Source organism: Mastigoproctus giganteus, chromosome 8 (genome assembly GCF_048544385.1).
Source record: "Mastigoproctus giganteus isolate SK-2022 chromosome 8, ASM4854438v1, whole genome shotgun sequence".
Classification (NCBI taxonomy): Eukaryota; Metazoa; Arthropoda; class Arachnida; order Uropygi; family Thelyphonidae; genus Mastigoproctus; species Mastigoproctus giganteus.
Genome location: NC_143582.1, coordinates 55136110 through 55158401, shown reverse-complemented (window position 1 = coordinate 55158401; position 22292 = coordinate 55136110). Strand labels below are relative to the sequence as shown.

General features: G+C 35.7%; 1 protein-coding gene across 2 annotated transcripts in view; it reads left to right on the top strand.

Annotated features, from left to right (window-relative positions):
• LOC150081538 (inhibitor of Bruton tyrosine kinase) overlaps positions 1-22292 on the top strand; it is a 349146-nt gene that overhangs the window by 154907 nt on the left and 171947 nt on the right. For both annotated transcript variants that reach the window (XM_090380069.1, XM_090380070.1), the window contains exons 13-14: positions 2501-2628; positions 21971-22057. In XM_090380069.1, the coding sequence (XP_090236195.1) occupies positions 2501-2628; positions 21971-22057 (215 nt within the window). The remainder of the gene's footprint in view (positions 1-2500; positions 2629-21970; positions 22058-22292) is intronic.

The following is a 22292-nucleotide window of genomic DNA, read 5'->3' as shown; positions in this document are numbered from 1 at the left end:
TTGTGGCAAAGTGTCCCGATATGGGCCCAACAACTAAATGGTCAGAGAAACAATAGAACATAACATTACACAACATTCCACTCCCCATAACACCTTTAAATCTCTTGCCTTCACAGAGTTCTGTATTACACGTACAAAGAATAGAACGCGGAGATTGGAAAAACCCCTAGTGCCATCAGACAACTAACACGCTTTACTCTACCCGAGTGTTTCTTGTCTTTGACATAATTTTACCTTGCCAAAACCTCTGAGGCTAATGTGAAATCATGCTACGATCTACTGTTGACTGATTACACACTGTCTGCAACAATTCATAAATTTTTGTCAGTGTTCACAGTGTTCACAAATTACGTATTTTATAACGATTAAAATACGTAATAAAAATAATATTATATTATAATAAAGTATTTTTAGTATTTTTTAATACTAAAAAATTATTATATTAAATAAAATAGTCGTAATAAAATACTTACGTATTTTATAATACGTAAGTATAAATTATAATACGTAAGTCGTAATAAAATATTGCTAATGCTTTTGCTTCTATCATAAGCAAACTTGTTTTTTGTTTGATTTTCTATCCAAAGAGATGACAGCCGTTCCATCTCTTCCAATTCATTGTGTCTTAATCTAATGGATTTTAATTACACTTTGAGTTGTTCCCGCTGTGAAAGTTGTTTTTTGTTTTCTCTGCATTCTTTGTAATTCTCCGCGTTGCCTCATTTAGGTCTGTAGCACATGCAATATCACATGGTCTTTCATTTCGCTCAAAGCGTTTCACAATTTCATATTTTTTCTCTATCGACAGAAGCGGACTGGCCATAAGCCTTACGGGGGAAACCACGGTGGGCCGGAGGCCGGTGTGATTTTGGCCATAAACCGTAGTATGGCCATAAACCGTAGTATGAGGCCACTACAAAATTTTCCCGGGTAAGAATTTTTGACCCAGTCCGCCTCTGTTTATCGATATTGCTTCTTTTTTTTTCTCTCTGAATCTGCAGTGTCTTCACACCTTTTAAGTATTTTACTCATTTTTAGGGAATAAAGCACAATTACAAACGAGGTGGCACGCTTGATACACAGAAACAAAGCTGCGTGCGTGTAGCAACTGAATAAACAACACCGTAAAGGCCGAGATACACTATTAACACCTCACATTTTACTAAAGCACATTTCTTGGGGTTACTACCATAAAACAATAAAAACAATTTCCAGTTGCGTTTCTGCTAGTGGAATCTTATAAACTGGTAGTAAACTTCATCTAATTGCATTTGCGATTATATCGATAGCTGGAATTGTGTTGGTTTTTACGTTATTATGGTGAAATGTGTTTCCCCTTCACTGATATAAAACACATAAATACATTTTCTTCAGTCCTATCGTGTTGCGTTCAGTTGGGGTGATTCCGCGTTCGACTGCCATTTCTTGTAAACACAAAGGCGAATCGTGTATAAGCGAATTCGGTTCGTGTTATATAAGATATCGTTCCCCTATTTATAAATCGTGTATGATCGAATTCGTGTAATGCAAACACGTGTTATACGAGGACCGACTGTATTCTGCTGGCACCATGCTAAAATATAATATTTGATGTGTGAATTTTGTAAATAACTCATTTTAATTTCCTACAGAAGAGGTCCCCAAAACTCTCTAGTTTTGAGGACTAGAGTTTTTCTGTAAAGTTCTAAATTCCCATTGAATCTATTCATCCTGTGCATTGAACTGTGTGTTAAATCTGGCTGTGTTGCCCTGGCTGTGTTACTACGTTGTCCTCTTTAGATCACATGAGAAATCTTTGGAGAGCATGATTTCTCTAATAGACTGGGAAATTAATATCATGCACTTCAGAATTCTTGAAATGCTCAGAAATGGCATTTGTTATGTTGTTCATGAGTAGTGAACACTCACTAAAAGATCCTATGTTTAGATAGGGATTTTAATAAATCACATAGCTCTTTTTTGTTGTGTGCAAACTGGTTGGAATTAAGCTGTACAAGATCTTCTGAAGCCAGCTGAACACCAGTATTTGTAGCTAATCATGAACTGGAAATTCTGAATTATTATGATTCAAATTGTTAAAAAGAGTTGTTTTGCCTGCACAGAATTTAATTCTATACTAAGTGTGTATGAATACTATGATATCTGCAGTATTATTCTTTATTTCTGTTTTCTGTGAACAATCAAATTCAGCTAGTAGAATTACATAGGAAAATAAAATTGTCATATGTGGTTCATGGAATAAGCATAAAATTAATGCCCGGCATAATACAATAATTCAATACAGTAGCATAATACAAATAGTTTTAGTATTTATTTTTTGATTTCTGTTTGATATCATATGTTATTATTTGATTGATAAGAATATGTATTTTAGCTTACTGTATTAATTTAATATCATAAAATGATTAATTAATATAAAGATTGGCTAAATGTTTTTTTTCCTATTCTGTTCATAAATTGAAGTTTCCAGTTCAGAAGGCATTTTCTGTTTACTTTATAGGTAATGCAAGAAAAAAAGCAAAAATCAAAGGGTGGAAAAAAAGATAAATGTAATAACAATATATTCAGTATTTTTGAGGAAGTTAAAGAAGCAAGTCGACGTCTAGGTGTACAGTCTCTAACTAAAAGGTTAGTGTATGACCCTAAAACCAAGTGAACGCTATTGTACATTATCAAAACATATTCTTCCACACATGTTTATTTATCATATTGGCCTCAATATCATAAATAAACTTATCATGACTTCTTTGTAGATGATATTATGATATCTTCTACAAAGATAAGGCATGCATCATTTGAAAAGCTTCAAGCAGAATCAAGTTTATGATATTAACTGGCATTTAATTATTTAGTTTTTAAATGCATTTGTGCAAAATATAATAGGCAGATCATCTGATCATGATCAAATCCTAACATAGTGATATCCCCCCCCCCCCCAATTACATAAACTAAACACTGAATTACATATTACAATTATACAAACTAACCACTGAATGTAAAACTGGAATCTCATATTTGACCTTTATAACTAACCTCCACATTCTCTGATTCACTTGGTTCATAAATATCACTAACAAGTTGATCACAGAATGCAACATACAACTTGGTTAAGTATGATTACTTTTCATATGTGTATTCATAGACTTCAGCTATGGACACCTGCATAATCCATTTTGTTCATACTGCTGAAACCAAAGTAAAAATTGGTCACCAATGAAACAAAATTTGCTTTTGCTTTAATGGGCAGCAGACTGGAAAGCAAGGTAATGGAGATTTCCAGGACTGCTGGGGGTCATAGTGGAACAAGTAAATACATGGGTTGTGTTAGGGTGGCTAGGAGCAGGAACAGGTGCATGTATACTTGCATGTACACCAATGCTAGGAGTATAGTTAATAAATTTGATGAGCTTGAAGTGCTAGTCAAGACATTAAAGGCAGATATTGTTGGAATATCAGAGACGTGGTATCACATGGATATAGGCAGTGCAGAGTTGGAATTTGGGGAGTGCAATGTGTATAGGAAGGATAGACAGGATAGGAAGGGAGGAGGGGTTATGATGTTAGTTAAGAAACACAAAATGTAAGGAAGTGCAATCAATTGATGTTGATGGACAATTCAGTGTTGAGTGTGTTTGGTGTGAAATAAGTACTGGGAAAGGAAAAATGAGAGAAGGTGTGTATTATAGGCCTAATGAATCCGATGAGCATAATGAACAGTTGTGTAGAGAAATAGTAGGCCAGTAAATCAGAATGTCTTATAATGGGAGATTTTAACTTTCCAGATATTGATTGGAACTTGTGGGTTGGTCATTCATACACTAGCAAGAATTTTTGTGGATTTATTGGATGACTGTTATTGTTCGTGCATTAAGAATCTGCAGATAAAGGAACCACTGGGCAACAGTGATCACAATGTATTGATGTGGGAATTATTTAAAGATGTAACTACCATCAAGGCTAAAGGGAAGGGCTTTTGCTTTCATAAAGGTGACTACAGAGGTTTCAGACAGTTTTTAAATTCTGTACGGTGGGATCAACTGATGATGTTACCATCAGTGAATTCTAAATGGGAAGCATTCAAGGACTTAATTTTAGAGGCTACTAGGCTTTTCATTCCAACTAAGAAATACTGTTCAAGGTTTAGGCCTAAATGGATGTCAGATGAATTAATGAGGCTAGTGGCAGAGAAGAAGAATGTATGGGATGCATATAATAAAGTATCAGGTGACACAGAAGCCTATAGCAGGTATAAACTAGTCTGTAATCAAGTCACAAAGGAGGTTAGGAAGGCAAAGGCAGATTATGAGAAATCTTTGGCAAAGGATGCAAAGAAAAACAGCAAGGTGTTCTTTATTTATGTAAACTCTAGAAGGAAAGGGATGAATCAGATTGGACCACTTAACATGGATGGGTTGACTATTGATAATCATCCTCAGATAGCTGATAAACGTAATGAGTATTTTGCATCTACATTCACACATGAGGAGTTATTAAGGTTTGAAAATGCCAGAAGATTACCAAATTGTAGCAGGGTGCTTAAATGATTTTGTAATAACTGAGAGCAAAGTGGAGGAGAAATTGTTGAAGTTAAACATAAGGAAGGCACCTGGGGTGGATGGGATCTATCCAGTTATATTAAAGGAGGCAGCAAAGGAAGTAAACAAACCTTTTGCCATAATCATGAGAGCTTCCTTGGACTCAGGGGAGGTCCCCATGGACTGTAGGTATGCAAATGTATCACCATTTCACAAAGGAGGTTCAAAAGGTAACACAAGTAACTACAGACTTTTAGTTTAACTTGTGTTCCGGGGAAAATAATGGAATCACTGGTTAAAGAAGCATTGCAGGATCATCTAGACAAGACTACAGTAATAGGTAAGACACAACATGGGTTTGTCAAAGGGAGGTCTTGCCTGACCAATTTGATTGTTTACTATGATGTGGTCACAAAGGAACTGAATGCCAAAATAATTGATATCATATACTTGGATTTCAGGAAAGCTTTTGTTACTGATGTACATGGAAGACTGCTGTACAAATTGGAGAAGTATGGCATCAAGGGTAGGGTAAGCTGCTACAATGAATAAAGGGATGTTTGAGTGGGAGACAACAGAGTGGTAATCAATGGACACTGCTCTTTGTGGACAAATGTTATTAGTGGAGTTCCCCAGGGTTCGGTGTTGGGCCCATTGTTGTTTTGTATATTTATCAATGATATTGATGAAGGTGTATCAGGTTCAATGTCCAAATTTGCAGATGATGCAAAGGTTGGCAGGGTTGTTAACAACAGTAATGACAGTATGCTACTCCAACTGGATCTAGATAAGTTGGGAAAATGGGCTGAGAAGTGGGAACTGGTGTTTAACATTGACAAATGTAAAGTACTGCACATGGGTAGCAATAACCGAAGAGAAACGTACCAACTGGGTGGTACTACACTCAGGGAAGTGGAAAGTGAAAAAGACCTGGGGGTAATTGTGCAGCCAAATATGAAGCTCACTGAGCAGTGCAGATTGGCTGCCAGGGCAGGTCATGGAGTCTTTTCAATGATATATAAGAATTTTGCTAGCAGGGACAGTCAGGTGATAATCCCGTTATACAAGACAATGGTCAGGCCACACCTAGAGTACTGTGTACAGGTCTGGAGCCATTATATTTTAGGAAGGATGTAGAGCTGCTAGAACAAGTACAAAGAAGGGCAACAAGATTAGTGAGGGGAACAAAGGCATGCTCTTACCAAGAAAGGCTTAAATTCTGCAAATTGCAGCACCTGGAGAGGAGGACAGCAAGGTGATCTGATTGAGGTGTATAAGGCCTTGAATGGGTTGAGCAAGCTGAGATGGGATTCTTCGTCTTGCTCAGACTAAGTTATGCTAATGCTAAAATGCAAGATTTTCTGTTCCAGATTCTCCATTTCCATGGAAATGGAGAATCTGGAACGGAAAATCTTGCGTTCAAAAAAAAAAGTGGACAATAAAAAAAAAAAAAATTAAAAAAATGAAGTTACTATTGAGGTTCATGAAATATTTCTCATGCATAATAGCAAAGATTTCTGAGTTTCATTTTTTGCTGCCACAATAGTCATGCAGCTCCACATATACAAGGTGTAAATTAAAATAAAAGTCATGTATACTTATTGTTTAATGTTATACTGTTATACTGTCATGTTATAGTGTTTAATACTTGTGATCCATGCACAAAAGGAGACATTTCTAGCTTTTAGCACTGTCACTTATTCAGTGAACTTTAACTTAACACTGACTGCTCTTGCAAATTACAGCTACGTTGGAGAGCACTTTCATGAACCAGTGACCAGTTTGATTTATGTAAATGCTGAGAGTAAAGAGAGAAAATATCCAGTGTGTGGGTACAGCTGAAAAAATGAATTTTTGTTTGCTGTTGTGAAATTTTATGGGAGAGATTGACCACAGATGCTGTTTCAGAAGCTTTTCTCTCATTTTCAATATTATTTTGCTAAGCCAAGTTAAAAGACAAAAGTTATAAAAATTTTTCCACCTTCAAATTGAGAAAATCTAAGATCCTGAAAAGTGGTGTGTACTTATTTTATTTTTTGTTATGCTTTATTTTAGTATGTAGTTGTTTAACTTTTCCTTTCAAGCAGCTTTCATAGTTAAACCTCTTCTGTAAATAGTAACTAGTACCAAAAATGGCATTTAATTCCACAAAACCAAGGAAACTTTCACATCTGTAATCATCCACACACATTCTAGCTATTCTGAAGTGATGCCATACTGGTTACCAGCTCACACAAATGCTGTATGCAAGCTTGTGTAGCTGTAATTTACAAGAGCAATCCATGCTAAGTTTAGAACTTGATTTGAATGAGCTGCAGTACTTATGCAAAACCTTTTTTTTTTTTTTTTTAAGTTACAAGCAAATTACACAACAGATATCCGAAAGTCTCACTTTAGTATTTAATTGTTTCACCATGCTATAATCATTATCACTTCTCATGACTGAATTGGCATCTGTTCACAATCATGTACCAAAACAGGCGCCTCCGTAGCCAGGTAGGAAGGAGCAGCAGTGCGTAGCACACGCTTCTTGATTAGACCGGGGTTCGAGCCCGTCACCACCAAATACGGAGGATGCGGAAAGGTTAGGGAATGACCACCGCATATCCCGGAGCAATATGGCCTTAGTTGCTAATGCTCCTAAAAACCAAATAACAAGTTCACAATCATGTACCAAAACTAAACTAAAAGATTCTTAATATTTTAAGTGAAAATTCGATAGTGTTAATAAGAGTATTTGAATAAAAAAATTTAAATGCAAACTTTCATATCTTGTATGGATACTTCAGACCTATTTAAATTTAGATTATCTGCTTGCTTCTTTTATCTTTGAATTAACAAGGTGGTTTTAGTTTAGTATTAATTTTTGAAAGAAATTTATATGCTAAGCAGTACTTTAAATCTTGCTCACTGGTAATCTGATTAGATTAACTTGTTTAATACACTTCATTTTGCTTTAAAAGTCAAGAAAAAATAATTTCAGTACATCATGTTTAAAATAAACCAGAGTTTAAATTTATTTTCTTTATCAGCCATATTAACACAACTTAAGATGTCCCCCTCCATAAAAAGTTCAAATGTTTTTCTGCCTTTTAAAACATTAAGAGGATTTCATTCATCATCATCATCCAGCTGTTATACCTAGTACATGCGGCTGTGGTATTACAAATCAGTTGTGAACTTTGTTCATTAAATGAAGTTATTATTAGCTGTATACCTTCTATTACTTTCTGTTTTCTTTTTTGCTGTCATTTTTTGCCAGAATTTAGCCATATCCACAGCTAAAATCAGTCACTCTTGCATTAGTCAGGTAAACCAAAAATTTGACAAATTAATAGAATAGGCCCTCTGTGCTCATTGCTATTCATTTTTACTTCAGATATCTATTTAGCTAAACTTCCTTTTCCCATCCTTTCTACCTTAGCTGCCAATGCACCATTGAAAATCAAATCAAACCCATCATTTCTATATGTCCATACTATTTTAATTTACTTTGATTGGATATTTGTATCAAAGGCAGATATTGGATTTTTTTTTTAATTCCTCATTTGTAATATGTCTAGTTCTTACCAGCTCTTGGCCTTTATCCATAGGTTAAATAGGCTTAAAAATTGTGCTGTAATAGCTAAATTTGTATGTTAACTAACTTTTCTTTGCCTCAATGAATTTAACTGATTCCGTGCTTTACTGTTTACTTTCACTTATACTCTTCTGTTCCTTTTTTTTTTTTTCGTGGTCTTTTCAGTCTTTATGTAGTGATGCAGGAAGAGTAAGTCTCCTTGCTTTCCTGTGTTTTGTTGATTGATATACTTAGGTTTTAGAATTTTAGCTATGGCCTTGCCTGGTTATTGGTAATATTAGTGATTTTACATCTGTGTTGTGCAATGTTATTTGTCCCAAACCAGCTAACTTTGATAACCTTACTAACAGCTGTGAAGTAAGGACTCAGATTACCATTTATTTCTGTCCAGCTTTATTCCAGAATTAAGGTCTTTTTTTTTTTAAATAATGGGAGGAAACTGTATAGTTGTAGGATGGTTGTATATGCAAAGGCGGAGGCAGCCTGATTTCTCTCAGGTTTGCAATTTTTCTCTAACCATCTTTTTTTCAATATATTAGGTTTCTGGATAATAATATTCAGGTCAGGTGCATGTTGATATTCTGTTATCTAATAATTTTGAATTTTGTAGCTTCAATTGAAACATGGCTAACTGTAGCATTTTTTTCTAATTGTTAGCTAATTGTTAGCATTTTTCCCCATCACAATTTAATTATATTGTTTTCCAGTGTAACAGTTGGTAAGAGCATTGGGCTGTTTTAAATTCATGAAATAAGTTTTAATAATTATTGTTTATTGTCCTCTACTAATTTGAATATCAGTATTTATGCCATAACACTGAAGTTGGTTTTTCTACTTTAGTTTTGTATTATAAGGAATTGAGGCATCTTACCCTACATAAAGTCAAACTCTATCTTGATGTCTCAGGAATAAAAACAGGTATACTAAAGTGTTTCATGGTAATTTCTTCACCATGTCATCACTGACTAAAGACAGTAGTACAGGGATGTTTGAAGATAATAAGGCACTCAAAACTTACGTTGGTATTATTGAATTTATTTCCAAATTGGAAATATGTGCACCATGGAGTCAAACATTTTGTTGTATTTCCTTGCCGCTTCTTCAGTTGCAAGACTGAAGTGACTTCAGTCCTTACCACTTCTTGTGACTAAAGCGATCTTTTGTGAGGGTGATATTGCAAAGACAGCTGTCAATGAAGAAGTGGTAAGAAAATACCATGAAACATTTGACTCCATTATGTACATACACCTAATTCTGTTTTTACACGATAGATACGTTCCTGAAAAATACGTGTAAAAAAAATTCGTGTAAAAAAAGACATTGTATTTATGGAAGAAAAGAAGATTGGTTCCGGATCTAAAAAAAATCAGTAAAAATAATTAAAAAAAACACATAAAATATTCGTTTTCAGCTTATTATTTTATTTCAACAAAATACACATGTAATAATATGTAATTAAAATGTACTAAAATAAATTTGTATGCATATGAAATGAAAAAAAAATTCTTCATGAACAAAAAAAAATTCTTCATGAACAAAAAAAAATCTGTTTTACACATAACAAGATTTTATTCATTTTCACTTTCTGATAATAAATGGCGCATACGTTTGCGTACGACTGGAATATTACTTCCATCACTAGAAATGTTGTGGACATCGTCTTCTTCCTCTAATGAAATTCTTTCTGTGATCTCTTCAGCAAAATCAGCACGAGTCTCCTCTGGTGCTGATGTTTCACCGGTTTTACGAACGAATTCAGTTATTAATCGTTGTGTTCGTGTTTTGGTTAGGCCGTTATATAATTCTCTGTAAGAGGCTGTCAACAACTTCAGTTCACGTTGAAACTTCCCAGCGCGTTCCTCATTAGAGTCATGTTTGACAAAATGATTACCTAATTTTCTGGCCAGTTCCAGACCTTCTTTTATTAAATCTGCATTTAGAACAGGATCATTTTCTTCATTATCACTACGTTCTGTGGGATAAGGAGTCCCAAGGACAACCTCCAATATTTCATCTTCGCTTAGGGCTTTGTCGGTTAACAATTCATCAATATCTTCAAACGATAGATCATCGAATCCTTCTCCACCAATTTTGTGTGCCATTGTAATGATGTTGGGAAATTCGGTCGTATTAGGGATGATGTGATCTTTGCTTTTTAGACATTGTGGCCAAACCGCTTTCCAACACGCATTTAAAGTTGCTGGTTTTAATTCAGTTAACGCTAATCCAACTTGATTGATACAATCCATAATTGAGAATTTCTTCCACACATCAATGACTGTTAGTGTTTCATCATTCAGTTTGTCCAAAACGTGTTGTAATGTTCGTTTTACGTAGTATGTTTTAATTGTCGCAATTATACCTTGGTCTAGCGGTTGTATCAAAGATGTAGTATTAGGTGGCAGAAATAAAATTTGTACGTTTGGGTGTTCCAAGACAGGATGGCCGGGTGCATTGTCAAGAATCAGAAGAACTTTAAATTCGAGACCTTTCAAATTCATATAACGTCTGACTTCTGGGACGAAACATTTGTTGAACCATTCTGTAAAAATAGTAGTGGTCACCCAGGCCTTCTTGTTTGCCATCCAGTGAACAGGCAGTTTATTGATATCTACACCTTTCATTGAACGTGGGTTTAGGGCTCGATTTACCAGCAGTGGTTTCAACATACGATCGCCTGAAGCGTTGGAGGAAAATAATAAGGTCACACGATCCTTAGCTACCTTAAAACCACCAGCAGTTTTCTGCGATTTGGCTACATACGTTCTGTTCGGCATTCGTTTCCAGAAGAAACCAGTTTCATCTGCATTCCACACTTGATCAGGAGTGTATCCTCCATCTTCAATAATTTTTGCAAGTTCCTGCGGGAATACTTTAGCAGCCGATTCATCTGCAGATGCAGTTTTACCTTTAATTTTTATATTATGAAGAGCATTCCTTTTAAGAAATCCTGTCATCCAACCTGTACTCGCAGAAAATTCATACTTTCTGTTTAACTGAGATGAAGTGCTTGGCTCCTTTTCTTTAATCTGTCTGTAAATTCTTAGTGCTGTTTGCTTGATGGCATTTCCATCTACTGGTACTCTTTTTTGTGACTGATCTTCTATCCATATTACCAGGGCCTTTTCCATTTTTTCCTTGACAATATCTCTTGTATATGATGATGAATTAACACTTACTTTTGTTCCAGAACATACCGACTTCCTAATTGCAGCTTCATTTTTCTTAATAGTTCTTACGGTAGCTTCATGTACATCAAAATGCTTTCCTACAGACGTAGCCCCTTGTCCAGTTGCAAGACGATCTAAAATTTGAATTTTAAGTTCCAAAGAAATCGCTTTCCTTTTCATTTTGGTAATAGGCAAATTATTCGACATTATATAAGGGCTACCGAAAAATATCTCAGTTATAATTAATAAAAAAAGGTATGAAAATTTTGTAAACTTACAATTTATTGACTATCGGCAAAATTAATAAATTTATATGTGCACAAATTTCACTAAAGATTCTTTCACTTTGAAATAGAGCTTACTACTACATGTCTGCCGAAGATACAATGCACGAATACCGTAGATGTGCACCACATTCAATAAAAACGTTGATGATTCATAGATACCTAGACGTAAACATTGGTAAGCAAAAGCACACGTTTCAAAACGCATACACTAGCTGTTATCCAATCTATTGATGCGTGTAATATAGAAATGATACTAATATGCCACAAATAAAAAAAATTTTCTTAGAATTTAGGCAAAAAAAAATTCATAGAAATCGTGTTAAATCAAAATGACTCGCGTAAAAAGAGAATGAAATATTTATTTTGAATTCGTGTTAAACCAAATTCGTGTAAAAAAAGTTCGTGCAAAAACAGAATTAGGTGTATTTCCGATTCAGAAATAACCATGTTAATACCAACGTAGGTTTTTTGAGTGCTTTATCATCAAACAACACAGTTTACCTATGCATCATGACACTCAAGGAATACCTTAGTACAAGGATGGTTACAGATTAATTATATAATACTAATTTTTACCAATTTCAGTTAATTCTCAAAGCATGGATTTAAAAAAAGGGCAAATTATCTGAAAACGTTTTAAAGAAACTAACCTACCTGGGATGCTGTCCATATAATAATGTCAGCTCTACCAAAGTAGAGAAAAAGAGTATTACATTCTCTAAATAAGGGTAAATCTTGAGATCAGTAATTTGTGGTCATATTTTTTAAGTATGTTGGTTCAAGGATTATTGTTTTTCCTCAAGGTAATTCTTTTTGATATTGCATGTATTGGAGGATTACTGTTGTTAGCAGAGTAATTGCATGGTTCTTTATTGTTTATCATATTTTTATTTTTACTTTTGTTTTTAATTTGTTCCATAAACCTACTTTTAAAAATGTATGTGTGGTTTCTTATTAGCACCTTTATTAATAATATTATCAGTTACACCTATCTGCCAGGTGTTAAGTCTTTATATAGGTCTACAAAGTTTTTGTAAAGAAGCCTTAATCTATCATTAAGACTTCTTTATAAAGACTATTTCTACAGCTTGTTGGTGGTTAAGAACACAAACTGGTTTTATAGTTCCAATGGTACTCTTTGCACCATGTATGGAATGTTACATGGTTTTGTGATATGTTGTATTTATGTTCTTTAATTCTTTTAAAAGCTCTTCATTTGATCTGACTAGTCTGATTTTTGGTAGTCTCCACTTTGTATACAGGAAAGTTCATGCATGGATAGTGCAGTGGTCTTAGGAGGTGGGGCAGGATGATTATTGATATTTTGAATGGTATTTGTTCCGGCAAATGTGATAGATTTAGTAGGGTGTTTTTTTTTTTTTTTTTTTTGGAAATCTACATTATTTGTGGGTGTTGGGTTGGTAACTTTTTTTTTTTTTTTTTTTCCCCTAACAAAAACACCAAACACCACAAGTATTAGAACTTGTAGTACTTAGTAATCGTGCATGGGCTGAAGGTTGAGAAGATCAAAGACGATACTTGTTGACATTAGACTTGAACTTCTGTAAACTGTAATTTTCATGACGTACGTATGAAGGAAGGTTGTTCCATAAAACAGAAATTGAATGAATAAACGAGAAAGAAGAAAAATTGGTTCTGTGAGTTTGCAGTTGGACAGTAAAAGGATGTTCTGTTGTGGCATGTGTTCAGACTGCTTTGGAAGAGAGAGTGGGAATTATGTAAGCCATTTCAGAAGAATAGTGCCCATGGAAGTATCTTTAGAAAAGGTATGCAGCAGAAATAGAATGTCTATCAGACTGAGAGACTCAGTTAGATATGAGTTATTAATTAATCTAATTGCCCTCTTTTGAATGGAATTCAGAAGCCTGAGAGAGGTTTTCAGGCATTGCCCCAGATGTGGGTATAGTATTCCATGGTAGGGCAGATTTGTGATTTGTACAGAGTGAACAGCTGTTTAGAAGAAAAGTAACATTGCGCGAAAGAGAAAAGCCAGACTTTTAGATGCAGAGGAAGCAATATTTGTGATTTGCTTATGCGAAGAGAGATTAGAAGTCAGGGTAATCCTCAATAGAGATATATGAACTTCAAAGATAAGCATAGGAGAAAAAGAATCGTTTTTGTGAGATATAAGATAGGACTGAGTTTTAGAAAGATTTAAAATCAAGTAAGTTACCTTTGCCCCACTGAGAATAGCATTTACAGAATTGGTAGGTGGATATTCGAGAAGTGGAAGCAGTTTGTGTGGGGCAAGGTTTCTCAAACTGGAAGGTGGAATGCAATGCTATCATCAGAAAAACTATGGATGGGATTTCTGGTCAATGGAAAAGGGTCATTAATATACAAGAGGAAAAGAGTGATAGAAAGAATTGAATTTTGGGGAACACGCCAGCATTAGTGGAATAATGGAATATTACAGTAAAATCTATAAGAAATACTGTTTGCTTTTTAATTCAGTTATTTCTCTGTTTTTTCTGCCTTTTCTTTTAAACATTTACCTTGAGATTTTATTTCATTGCACAATAATCTGTAAATGAAGTGGTGGTATACAGTACTGTCTCATTTAGAAGATCAAGGAAGACTAACTTGCAGACATAGTTGATAATGCTCTTATTGATGCTTATATATATATATATATATTATATGAGGTATATGGTATGTTGGTAATCATTAATATATGGAATTTATGGGCTAGTGCCATTGCAGTGGCAATATACAGTGTGATTCTACCAGTGCGACAAACTTGCAGGAGGTGTAGGGGGCACAAAGACAAATCGGAATCACATAGCATTGCAGGGTCTGAAATGCCTTCATCATGCGGTAGAGGACGTTGAACGGGAGGTCGCATGAACAGCGATCCTGCTGGAAGTCAGCATTTGCGAACCGTTTCTGTTGAAGAAACCAAGTAGCAAAAGTCCTCCTCCGGAGTGGATAATCCGCAGGCTCCAATGATTGGACGCGTTGCAGATGGTATGAACTCATTTGGTTTGTTGACAATATCCTCCATACAGTGGATTGGGAAATACTCAATCGTTGGCCTATCGCTCGAGTACTCATACTCGGATTGCCTTCTGCAAGACATAGGACATTCTCCTCATTGTCTGGCGTCCTCGTCGTTCGCTCTCAATTCATGGTACCTGTCGTGAAACAACCAGTCTCACGTAACTTTCTGTGCACACGTGCGAAAATCGTATGATGAGGAGCACGCCTGTGCGGAAACGTTCCTGGTACAAGCGCAGAGCGACGCGCCCATTGCAGTCCGCAGCTCCATACGCGAGGTGCATGTCGGCCGGTTCAACGTTTGAATACTCGTCCATCCTACTGCCTCGGGAACCGGTTTGCAAATGCTGACTTCCAGCGGGATTGCTGTTCACGCGACCTCCCGTTCAACGTCCTCTACCGCATGATGAAGACATTTCGGACCCTGCAATGCTATGTGATTCCGATTCGTCTTTGTGCCCTCTACACCTCCTGCAAGTTTGTCGCACTGGTAGTGAATCACACTGTATACACTATGGCCATAACACAGCAGTTCCCAAACTGTGTGCTGCAGGGCACCGGAGTGAACTCACAGGGGCACTGTAGGATAACTTAAATTTTCGAGGGAAACACAGCAATACTCAACATCTGTCAGACATCATGCGAACTACTAGCTCGAGGTAGTTCAGTGTCAACATTACTTATTAAGTTGTTTGGACCTAACTACTTAATAAATGGAACTGTTAGGTATTTATTTTGGTCTAGGGGTGCCGTGAAAAACTTACTGCGACACTAAGGGCACTTCAAACCGAGAAAGTTTCGGAACCTCTGCCATAACGTTATTTATATACAGTATTATCTTGTTAAATATATGTATTAGTTTATGGGGAAGAGTGTTGTAAAAGATATACCTAAATAAATCTGTGGAGAACATGTAGGTAAAGTATGTTACAGAGACACAAAGGATAATTATATAAAAACTTATCACTAAGTTTTAATACACTACAATTTTGGTGACTTCTTTGGTCAACCACCCTGGAAGAAACTTAATGTATTAAGTTTCATTATGTCTGAACTTAATATATAACTTATTGGCTAATTTCATGCCCGTTAACACAATTTTACCATGTCCAACACACACTGGTTGCCACTTCCAATTTTTGCTAGAGGGCTACGCATGTAAACTCTATAAGGAAGGGGATTGGTCCACTTGATATCGACGATTCAACTGTCGATGATCCTGCTCAGGTAGCTAACAAACTAAATGAATATTTTTGCATCTACATTCACACATGAGGAGTTACTCAAGGAGGGGAATGTTAGAGGTGTATTAAACTCTAGCAGTAAGCTAGATAATCTTGTAATAACTGGGAGTAAAGTGGAGGAGAAATTGTTGAAGATAAACATAAGGAAGGCACCTGGGGTGGATGGGATCTATCCATTTATATTAAAGGAGGCAGCAAAGGAAGTAAACAAACCCTTAGCCATAATTATGACAGCTTCCTTGGACTCAGAGGAGGTACCCATGGACTGGAAATATGCAAATGTGACTCCAATCCACAAAGGAGGATCAGAGGGAGACACAGGTAATTACAGACCTGTTAGTTTAACTTCTGTTCCAAGGAAATTAATAGAGGCACTGGTTAAAGAAGCATTGCAGGATCATCTAGATAAGACTTTGGTTATATCTCGGACACAGCATGGGTTTGTTAAGGGAAAGTCTTGTCTGACCAATTTTATTGGATAATTTTGATATCATATATTTGGATCTTAGAAAGGCTTTTGATACTGTGGCACATGGAAGACTACTGCACAAATTGGAGCAGTGTGGCATTGGAGGCAAATTTCTGCTATGGATAAAGGAATGGTTGAGTGGGAGAAGACAGAGTGGTAATCAATGGACACTGCTCTTCGTGGAATAATGTTATTAGTGGGGTCCCCCAGGGTTCAGTGTTGGGTCCATTGTTGTTTTCTGTATTCACTAATGATACTGATGAAGGTATATCAGGTTTAATGTCCAAATTTGCAGATGATACACAAAGGTTGGCAGGGTTGTTAACAACAGTAATGACAGTATGCTACTCCAACTGGATCTAGATAAGTTGGGAAAATGGGCTGAGAAGTGGGAACTAGAGTTTTACATTGACAAATGTAAAGTACTGCATATGGGAAGCAGTAACCCCAGAATAACATATCAACTGTGTGGTACTACACCGACAGAGGTAGAGAGTGGAAAGGGCCTGTGGGTAATTGTGCAGGCAGATATGAAGTTTTCTGAGCAGTGCAAACAGTCTGCAAGAGTAACCCATGGTGTCTTGTCAATGATATACAGGAATTTTTCTAGCAGGGATAAGGAGGTTATTATCAGACCACACCTTGAGTACTGTATACAGGTTTGGAGGCCTCATTTTATGAATGATGTAGAGCTGTTGGAATGAGTACAGAGAAGGGCAACAAGATTAGTGAATGGAACAAAGGGTTGCTCTTACAAAGAAAGGCTTAAATTTTGCAAATTACAGTGTCTGGAGACTAGGCAACTTTGAGGTGATCTGATTGAGGTGTTTAAAGCCTTGAATGGTTTGAGCATGCTCAATGCTGATGGGATTCTTCCTCTTTCTCAGAATAATCGCTTGAGAGGGCATAAATTCAAATTGATGAAAGACAGTTGTAGGATAGATGTCCGGAAGTTTGCCTTTGGCCAGCGGGTGGTTGATTGCTGGAACAAATTTCCATCTGTCGTTGTAGAAGTTGATAGCTTAAACAGATTCAAGACAGAACTAGACAAATATTTGATGTGGGTGGATAAGGCCTCCGTAGCAGAGTGGTCAGGAGCGGAAGTGCAGTAGCATACGCTCTTTGAGTAGACTGGGGTTCAAGCCCCTGACTGGTGAATACGGTTGACTGCCAACCCGCACTGGACCAGTGTGGCAGATTATGGTCCGTTTCCCTCAGCATGAATTGTTGAGGAGGCTTCCATCCTGCAGTGGGTTGATAATGGCTGCACTTTACTTTTTTTTTTTTTAAGTGAAATGAGGTGTGTGTGTGTGTGTGTGTGTGTGTGTGTGTGTGTGTAGCTGATGCTATATAAGCTTGCTTTCTTGCATCATGTGCCAATGCTAATGCATTATACACAACTCCATTTCTTTTTCGGCTACAGTAAGGTCCACACGTGGTTCTTTTGCTTGGACATAGTATGTCTGCTTACACCACATGCTTGTTTTTTTGCTTTAGTTTTTAATTTTATATCCTTAGTTCTCTGTTGGGTCAATGATGGTCAATGTGTAGTATACATTATACAATTTCAAAATTTCTTAATTTCTGTTATATTTTATTTAAAATAAATAAATGCACAAGGCATAATACTTTAAGAGTTTGGTATCTATATAATATCGGTGTTTAGATACACCATAGATAACTCTTAATAAACTACAAAGTAGTTGTTGTAGGCATCATTTGCTGTTTCTCATATTGTGCTCTGCCTTCACGACGAGTTGCCATGATATTGCACTACTTCAAATAAGTAACTCTTCACTAATAGAGAAGACTATTGTTACTTATTCTCAGTTGAGTACCACCACCCAGACAGCACTGTTTCACGGCTATTGGCCGATCATCAGTGGGTGGGCAGGTACCCTGGTAATGCAGACATGACGACCCAGTTGTGAAGTAGTGCAATATCATGGCAACTCGTCGTGAAGGCAGAGCCCAATATGAGAAACAGCAAATGATGCCTACAACAACTACTTTGTAGTTTATTAAGAGTTATCTATGGTGTATCTAAACACCGATATTATATAGATACCAAACTCTTAAAGTATTATGCCTTGTGCATTTATTTATTTTAAATATTGACATCTACACCTCTTGGCATCTCTCATATTGTGTGATTAACTTCACAACTGGGTCGTCATGTCTGCATTACCAGGGTACCTGCCCATCCACTGATGATCGGCCAATAGCCGTGAAACAGTGCTGTCTGGGTGGTGGTACTCAACTGAGAATAAGTAACAATAGTCTTCTCTATTAGTGAAGAGTTACTTATTTGAAGTAGTGCAATATCATGGCAACTCGTCGTGAAGGCAGAGCACAATATGAGAAACAGCAAATGATGCCTACAACAACTACTTTGTAGTTTATTAAGAGTTATCTATGGTGTATCTAAACACCGATATTATATAGTTATATTTTATATAATCGTAAATTCTATTATTTGTGTTGTAACCTAAAAATTGATTTTGCCCTGGTGCATATTGATCAATACAGAAACAGAGAACCCCCTATCATTGTTTTTCCTTTAAATTTGTGTGGTTGACCCCAGAAGACATCAGCCAAATTCTAGGTATACAGCAATAAGTCTCAACTTACAGAAATTCGACTTTACATAAGTTTTTGCTGGCCAGTGCAAACTTAAAAAAATTTTGGAAACTTATTTTGCATCCTGAAGGGATAAATGGAGGTATTGTGAAAATATCGTAATGTGAACCCAATAACATTGTTTTTTTTTTTCTTTGTAATTCGTTCCAAGTCCTCGGAAGTTAAATTTTGCAATATTACTAAGCTTTTAATCTCTCTAAAAGGTCATATTTATAATGGAAATTGCTCTACACTTTCATCGTTATCATATGTTTCCGTTATAAGAGTCTATTTTGAATGCCTTTGATATTCTTCTAAAGCACATTTCTGGAGGTCACTACCATAAAACAATAAAAACAGTTTGCACTTTCCAATTTATTGGGCTTTTCTGTTAGTGATTAATGGGTATTTTCTGTTATTTGGTAGTAAACTTGATCTTATTGCACTTGCGATAATCCCGATAACTGGAATTCTGTGGGTTTTTATGTTACGGTGTTATGGTGAAATGTGTTCCCCTTCACTGAAATCTTCAATTATATAAAAAAACAAATTTTCAGAAACTTCTCTTCATTCCTGTTTACATATTACAATGATGAAGGGAAAGGGACCAACTGAAAGTGCAAGTGCTGGCAGTGCCAGGAAACGAAACAAAAATTAATTTAAAAATGAAGATGAAAATGATTAAGAAGTACAAAGCAGGTCAATGTTTGTCATCTGCTGCAAGGGAATTAGGTCTTACTGCTTCAACAGTGAATACTATTTTAATGGACATTGCACGTATAAAAGAACATGTCAAAGGATCAACACACTTAAGATCAACGGTGATCAAAAAAAGTGTTCAGGTGCTATATCGAAGATGGAACAACTGTTAATAATATGGATGGAAAATCAGATTCAGAAGCAAGTGTCCCTGAGTCCAATGGCCATTCAAGCAAAAGCAAGAAGTATTTATGAAGATATTAAGGATAAGTACAGCAAACCCTAACCCAAGTTCATCACAAGCAAAGGGTGGTTTAATAGGTTCATGCATCGCACTGCTTTCCAAAACATTAAAGTATGCTGTGCACATGCCAGTGCCGATTCTGCAGCTGCAGAGAAATTTTGTGATGTGCTTGAAAAAACCTCTTCTAAATCTCCACACCCCTCAACTTCTCCAATGATGTGCTTATCAGCTGGAGAGTTAATTCTGGCAACGATGCTCGAAAGGTAAAACTTGCTGACGTCATCCTGTCTCCTCTCTCTTTTTGTAATTTTATAATTTTGTACACTTTTATAATTTTTCCTGCACATGAGATTAAAAAATTGAATAAATAATTATATTTACATGTTTCACGAACATTTATTTTTTGCTTCAATCAAATATGCGAGTGCTGCATAAGCATTTAGGTTAATTCTGACTTACATAGAGTTCTGCGGAATGCAACCCTTACATAAGTCGGGGAGTGGCTGTATTATGCTTTTCATATATTGTTCCTTGTGTCTGTGTAACATACTTTACCTACATGTTCTCCATAGATTTATCTAGATATGTCTTTTACAATACTCTTCCTCATAAACTAATACATAAATTTAACAAAATTAATATATATATATAATGAATTTATATTATTAGTATAAAATATAGTAAGTAGATATTTATGTTTAGAATTAGACTAATGAAAATACGGTGTACCCTGGGTGCAATATATGTGTTGACCGAAAAAGGGGGGGGGGAAGAAAGGAATCGAAATTAAAGTAAATATAACAATAGAAAACATAAACCAAATGGAATTTTGAAGAGATGACCAAGGTGGAAATAGCATTGCTGTGTCATTCATAGTTTTAGTGTCTTCTTCAGAGGTCATCCACCAAAACAATGAAAAAGACAGCAATACTCTTACTTCTGTTTCTGACATGTTCTGTATGTCAAGGTACACGTGCGAAATGCCATGCGGTAAAACTAATATAAATTTGAATAAGGTTATACAAAGTTTGCCAAAACAAATGTGTTGATAAAGTAATACATACAGATCATGGATGACCAAATTTACAGAAGTAAGTAGAATGCTATGAAGGTGGAAAAACCAAAGACAAAGGTAAGGAAAATTCGAATGACAGGAACTTACCGCTACTGGTCGGACTGACAGAAAAGACTGTGTCAGAGGATTACCAGTGTATTTATGCGTGGGCACATTAGTGGCGCCTAGCGTTAGACCAAAATTTGGTGTATGTTTATATGAGCATATATATATATGTGTGTGTGCGCGTACACACACACACACACACACACACACACACACACACACACACACACACACACACACACACACTACCCTGAAAGCATTGCATATATAAACAAGCCATTCCTTGCCACCTGTTTAGTACTGTACTTGAAATTGGTTTCTGTGTAAGTGAATCCTCAATACTGAAGTGCAATTGCTTTTAGAAATTGACAATTCCCCAAATTTACAGTATTATTTAAAACCAGTGATTATTTTCAGATAAAATCCCCTGCTGAAAATGAAGTTTCCAGCAGCAGGTGTTTTATTCACAAGAAAGTTTGGGTGGCTGAAAGAGTCTACTTTAAAATGTCAGAATATTTTTAATAGTGGAAAGATCAATTTATGCTAGCATATATAGCACATATCTCATTAAGTATATATGGATTTAGGACTACGTTTTTTGTAGCTGTTGTATAAGTGGATTTATAGTATTTCAGGTAAGTTTTGGATCTTCAGAAGTCATCTTGTGTGCCAGAATACACAGTATCTAAATATCAGGGTAAAGACATTCCCACCCCATCAGTGAAGGTGAAAGCATATTTTGTAGTATCTGAATTAATTTATCCAAATCTTAATTATATCATTGGGCACTGTTCTCATAATCATATGATGATTATCAGTTAATAGAAAGAAAGAAATGTAGTTATATCCATTAATAAATTTTTATAGAACTTTGTGTATAAAAATTATATGTTTGGTTTCCATGATACATTGTTCTGGCTACGTAAATTCCCCCAAATTTTAAGAATGATACATTGATTTCATGATTCATTTTTCTACTTTTCAGGTTAAATGATGTGGAACTGGTAGGAAGGAAAATCAAAATCAGTAGCTCTGTGTTTCTGCCAAAATTGAAATTTGATCGAAAAAATCTGTAAGTGAAAGATTTCTGTAATGGAATTTCTTTAAAAATTTTTCCATACTTCATTGCAAATCTGCAACTGATTTCTTCAGAGTTAAAATGCCATAAAAACATTATATATTAATAGGATATATTCATAGTTACATGGTGTGATTATATAGTAATAAACATTTTATGTAATCACATTTCTAATAAAATTTAAAATTAGTGTAATTTTTATTTCTTTACAGAAAAGCTTTTATTTTGG